Source organism: Heteronotia binoei, chromosome 5, assembly GCF_032191835.1.
Source record: "Heteronotia binoei isolate CCM8104 ecotype False Entrance Well chromosome 5, APGP_CSIRO_Hbin_v1, whole genome shotgun sequence".
Taxonomy (NCBI): Eukaryota; Metazoa; Chordata; class Lepidosauria; order Squamata; family Gekkonidae; genus Heteronotia; species Heteronotia binoei.
This window is the reverse complement of record NC_083227.1, coordinates 103,789,210-103,795,451: the sequence shown is the minus strand read 5'-3', so window position 1 is coordinate 103,795,451 and position 6,242 is coordinate 103,789,210. Positions and strand designations below refer to the sequence as shown.

General features: G+C 42.4%; 1 protein-coding gene across 3 annotated transcripts in view; it reads right to left on the bottom strand.

Annotated features, from left to right (window-relative positions):
- LOC132572654 (hyaluronidase-4-like) overlaps nucleotides 1-6,242 on the bottom strand; it is a 44,910-nt gene continuing 38,668 nt past the window's right edge. For 2 of the 3 annotated variants that reach the window (XM_060239965.1, XM_060239966.1), the window contains exons 3-4: nucleotides 4,212-4,301; nucleotides 1-1,018 (exon numbers count right to left, since the gene is read on the bottom strand). In XM_060239965.1, coding sequence (XP_060095948.1) covers nucleotides 626-1,018; nucleotides 4,212-4,301 — 483 coding nt within the window. In that variant the 3' untranslated portion in view covers nucleotides 1-625. The remainder of the gene's footprint in view (nucleotides 1,019-4,211; nucleotides 4,302-6,242) is intronic. The other variant, XM_060239968.1, reaches the window with a different exon arrangement.

Genomic DNA, 6,242 nt, shown 5'->3' with positions numbered 1-6,242 from the left:
TCATATGAAAAAAAATATTTAATTTAAAAATTAAACTATTATTTCCCCCTTTCATAATGAAGTAGTTTACACATACATTTAAAACATCACAGTTGAAGGACACCTAACTGGTTCAAGTAGGAAAGGTTTGCTCTGTGCATAAATAATTTTCTTAAATACGTTGTGATACTGTAAAAGGTAACCACATCATTTTTTAAAACTGTTATAAATATCACATCTTGGCTGGATAATTTTTTTTTCATTTAAAAAAAGGATTAGAAAACTACTGTTCTTGTCACAGTTTAGGAGAATGTGCACCATGTTGAATTTTTTAAAGCTGCTTCTATGCTGGTGAAGATACTTACAAAACTAAACAAAAATCTTTTGTGTATTGGAGGAATAGAATCCTGCATAGGTTATGGATGAAACTGGGAAAACCCAGATGACTTCACTTTCTCAGAGAGACACCAAAGGAGAAGATATCCTAGGGGAGTCACACAGCTGGAACACTTAACAAGACTTCTGCCACCAAACAACGTACTTGTAGCACTCTTCCCTTCTCTCCACCTAGTGAAAGGAAGTGAAATTCACCTTACAGTATTGGCTTCACAAAATTCACATTGATAAAGTAACAGGTCCAAATGGCTCACAAATGCCAAACCAATAGTGCCAACGGAACTATCCCAATAATGCACCAGTCCCATGTCCACAGTCTCATGCCCTTCCCCCGAGAATGGCAGTTTTCACCCTTCCAGCCTTGGTAGCAATGACAGGTGAATTCCTGCCTCAGCTTGTTCTTCTGCAGATGGCTTAAGGCCCCTGTCACTGACAGCCGGGTTTGACTGCCATCTGTATTTGCACGGATCTGGAAGGAAAGGGGATTGAGGTGCAGGTAGGTATCAGAGTCCATCCTTCTGCGAATGCAGCGGCCATGGTTATTGCAGATAAACTGGCTGCAAAGTTTGGCTGCCATGGTCACATTGACTATGTAAGGGCCTAAGGTGCTCATCAGGTAGTCTTGAATCTTCAAGCAATTGGTCTATGAGAAAGAACAATTAAGCAATTAGCAGAGAGCTACAAAATGCCAGAGAAAATCTCTAATGCTAGATTAAGTTCCTTAAAGTTTATGATGATGCGTGTATTCACATCAACCCCAAAGAGAGAAAGTTAGTTGCTTATATCTGACTAGCTCTTAAAATTGTCTAAATTGAGACCAGGATCCTACTGAACTGAAGGCTACAGAATCCTTGGGTAGTGGTCATCTGTGTTTTGAAATGGCCCCCCAAGCATCATATGGGGAAGCCTGTGACAGAGCCCTGCAGTTTTAAATGTATTCCGCAGCTCCATTGAGGCAAACAGTCTACAGCGGAAGTGGAAAGGGGTTCAACTTCAGTCTTCTGTGGTCTACTTCCTTTGTATTAATTAAATAAAATAACCATTAAATAACCATATACCAATTGTGTGGTCTACTTCCTTTGTATTAATTAAATAAAATAACCATTAAATAACCATATACCAATTGTGTGGTCTACTTCCTTTGTATTAATTAAATAACCATATACCAGTTATATACCAATTAATTAATTAAATAACCATATTCCAGTTATGTAACAAATTGTGATGTAAGTTCATACAAAAATATACCAATTAATACAAAAGAGCATGAATATCATATTCAGAATATTCATGTGTCACCAGAAGTACAATCTTTCTTTCATGAGAAAGATTGTACTTCTGATGACATATGAATATTCTGAATATGATATAGCCAAGCAGTTCTGACTTTGATAAAACAGCAGATGAAATGGGATTTCAAGCTAGTAACCAGTCAAGGGATGGCTGGAACACTGGAAGCTTTAAATGTCTTACCATGACTGGAAAATGACCAGCGCTACTGTAAGATAGAGGATTCAAGACTTCTGAATGGATTTAAGCATCATTCTGGTATATATCTTACTGGAGGAACATTACAATGTATGTTTGGACTTTTGATGATTCAATTCAAACTGATATGGACTCTTTTGTGTGAACTGGTATATTTTTGTATAACCTTACATCACAATTTGTTTCATAATTGGTGTATGGTTATTGAATTTGGGTGTTATATTTTCCCTAAAGAAGTACAGGTATAATTGAAGATATTTTAGAGTTCTTAATGACATCACGGTACATTTTTCTGGTCTGTTATGATATAGTATACATACTATATCATAACATGCAGGTGGTGGCTGGAGATCTCCCTCTATTACAACTGACCTCCAGGTGACATAGATCAGTTCACTTGGAGAAAATGGCCCCTTTGGAAGGTGGACTTTATGGCATTATCCCACATTGAAGTTCCTCCCCTCCACAAACTCTGTCCTCCTGAAGCACTGCCCCCAAAACCTCCAGGTATTTTCCAACCCAGAGCTGGAGAGAAGATTGTGGACATAGCAGTTCGTGCATGCCCATAGCTACAGGGGAGCCCAGGCTACTCCATTAAAAAAAACCCTTCCATCTATATGGCCCCTCCATTGGAGGGCCTCCAATCTGCCCCTTTTGCTCACCAACATTTGCCACCACTCTGAACAAGTGCAGCATTATTACTGTAGGGTCTTCAGATCAGCACGAGGTGGGGGTAGGGAGAAGACTACTTGCAGCTGGATCCCCCTGGAAGGTTTACTGAGTTAGACAAATGGGGAAGGGGGCTGTTGCTTTACTTGAGAACCAGAGGAAGTGTTTAGGACCAAACCAGGTGGTCCCTGCCCCCCCCCCAAATGCTGTGGGCCTCACTGAACATGAAATCCTGGCTACGGCCCTGAGTTTGTGCTATCTTAACAGAAAAGATAGTCTCCAAGATTTCCTTGGAAAAGGTTTGGGTTGGCAACCTCTGCCTTCCACACTTGTTACAGCATTTATACCACCTCCTCTCCTCTTCATGCTGAAACCCCTGTTGTCTTCTTGTACCTTTCTTGTGATCCATGCTATTCTTCATCCTGTCCCCTTCCTCTCTGTTCCTCTGTTACCTCAACACTTATCAGTTCAATCCCATCCTTCATACAATAGCTGCAGACAGATCTCTATTAAAAAAGACCTCACTAGAATGATAAATCTGTGCCAAGTATAGTTGTCAACTGGTACTAAGTGGTGGCTGGAGATCTCCAGGGATTCCAACTGATCTCCAGGCAACAGAGATTAGTTCATCTGGAGAAAATAGCTGTTTTGGAAGGTGGATCCTATGGTATCATATCCCATTGAAGCCCCTCTCCTTCCCAAACCCTGCCCTCCAAATCTCTAAGTATTACTTGACCCAGAGTTGGCAATTCTTAGCAAACCTTTTCTGCTGAGACTGCAAGTTATATGGACCAATACTTCTCCAAACAGAAAAGGACTCACACATAGAAAACAAACATGTCACAGAGAAACCTGGCCTTCGCTCTGAAAATTGTCTGTATATAAGGAATTCTTAGTATGGAGAAGTATAGGAGCTCTACCTGCAGTCTGAATGGGCCAAACACAAATTTCTTTGATTCATTCATTCATTCAACTAGTGGGAAATGCCCTGAGTAGAAAATGGCTTTGTTTCTGAATTCCCATCTAGGCACATTTTCCCACTACTCTATAGACCCATCTGTCCCAGTAGGTCCCTTTGCAACACCTCAACTCTGATCAAAATCTGTTTTCTGTACTTTCTGGAGATGGCTCCAGCTCCACAGAACTGCTCTCCTGAACATGTCAGACAGGCACCCACATTGTTACATGTTAGGAAATTGTGAAACAAGGAATGGTTCAGGGCTTTTAATTGATGGTTTTAATTCTGGGAACTACAACATGGTAGTGTTGACACTGGTGATTTGCAAGAGTCATATGAGTATTAGCGCTGAATAGTTATCATTTATTAGATGTTAAATTGAGTCCATGTGTGACAACAAGGCAACATAGAAATGTTTTAAGTAAGTAAAACAATGTAAGGTAAAATAAATGATTGCCCAGCTTTAAAGCTGTAGTTGCAACATTTCAGAAATCAAAGGACACAATGAACGTTTCATCCCCCTACACATCAGCAATATTATCAATAAAGATAACTACCCCACTCCTCCTGTTGCTTATTCCCCATAGCCTTTTTCTGCAAGTAAATAGTAAAAATATAAAGATGCAATTCTAGTTTCTCCCTTTGTCAATTAACCTAAAGTTGAACAGTAAGCAAGACACATGAGAGAAATGGAAAGCCTCAAGAGCTGCTGCTAAATTACCCGATTGCGAGAATAGTCTGCATCTCCCCAAAGTACAATGCCGTGAGCCCCCATGGCTGCAGCCTGCCCAATTGTGTACACCAAATCCATCTAGAAAAACAACAGAAAGCACCACATAAATTCACAGGAAGATTATATCCAAGCCACTGCTGACAGACATTGTTCCCCATATACACGAAGGGCATTAAATCAGCCATATTTTAAAAAATGACTTTACAAACTATGATACTGAAAATAAAAAATATGGACTTGTTCTTTTGGTTTTTGAACCTTTAGGAAATTTCTGAGGGTCAGAAACTTTATAGTCAATTCACATATTGTTGACTTAGAGAAGCAGCCTTCTGCTGCACGTTTCCCAGAAGCCACCAGCACAGGTAAGCAGTATACATGTGTGTTCATGAGTACTGAGACCAATTTCCAGCCATGATTTTGTCAAAGCCAGGGCAGGGCAGAGGAAAGAACATATAGCTTTAATGAGAATACCACTTCTTTGTCCCTTTCCATTTGATGCTGCAGATAAAAGTGGATGGCACCTGGGGATAAGTGCTAAAAACTGCTAAGACACTTCCTCAACTGTCCATTCACAGTAAGAAACAAGGAAAGACTGAGTCTTCTGTCTTGCCCCCTGATTTCACTTTTTCTCAGGTCCATCTTTAAGAAGCAGAATTTAGGGAACACTCACTGGAAAAAGTTAAGAAGGCCCTGCAGCCTTCACTGACTATGCTGATCTTCCAGAGGAAAGGATCTTGATTCTTCTTTCGGCCACTAGAATGTACAGCATAGACCTCACTTCCATATAGTCTATTGTTATGAGTTATGTGAACTCCTTCTTTTAGGGTCGCCAAGTCCAATTCAAGAAATATCTGGGGACTTTGGGGGTGGAGCCAGGAGACTTTGGAGCTGGAGCCAGGAGACATTCAAGAAATATCTGGGGACTTTGGGGTGGAGCCAGGAGCAAGGGTGTGGCAAGCATAATTGAACTCACACTTAAAGGGACAGCACACCTTTTTAAATGCCTTCCTTCCATAGGAAATAATGAAGGATAGGGGCACCTTCTTTTGGGGCTCTTAGAATTGGACCCCCTAGTCCAATCATTTTGAAACTTGGGGAGTATTTTGGGGTGAGGCACTAGATGCTATACTGAAAATCTGGTGCCTCTACTTCAAAAAACAACCCCCCTAGAGTCCCCGATACCCGCGGATCAATTCCCCATTATTCCCTATGGGAATCATTCTCCATAAGGAATAATTGCCCAGTAGACATTTCCCTCCCGCTTCTGCCGCTTTCTGATGACCCTAAAGTAGGGGGGAGGGCCTCCAAACCTGGAGATTGGCAACCCTCTCTCTCTCTCTCTCTCTCTCTCACACACACACACACACACTTACTGGGTCTGGTTCCTCCACAACCACATCTGAAAAGAACAGGGGCTACGCTGCTCTCTTTCTCTCTCTCTGACACACACACACACACACTTAGTTCCTTTGAAACGAAAGCAAAACAAACCAAGGGACTGTGCCGCTTACCCTTCCCATGAAGTACTTCCTGCTCAACTTTAAAGGCACAGAGACGCACACACATTTTGAAACGGACCTGTTTGCAGGTTTCTAAACCTGCCCTGCATGGTGGTTGTGGGGGCGGGGCTTCCCCCCACTGGCCAGCTGGCTGGGGGCGGGGGGAAGCCTGTATAACTGGGGGACCCCCCCCCCGCTGGGACCTGGGGTTTGGGAAGCCTAAGCAGGCAGTCTTTGATCTACTGAAGAGTAGGAGAGACTCCTGTGGAAGGGCTGTGCAGGGTGAACAGGCCACAAAGGTGGAGAACCCTGCAAGTCAGAGCTGGAACTCCAAGGCATTCAGCTGCAACCAGTCTGGGGTAGACTGGAGGTTTCCCTGCCCTCTCTAGAGAGAGAGAGAGTTGAAGGAGAGCTGGAGGTCTGGTGGAGATGAGATCTGTCCTGCACTGCAACCTCCCAGGGAGAAAGGTACTTAGGGAAGTGTGTAGGGGTAGAGGACTGCGTTTTTCTTCTGTTTCAG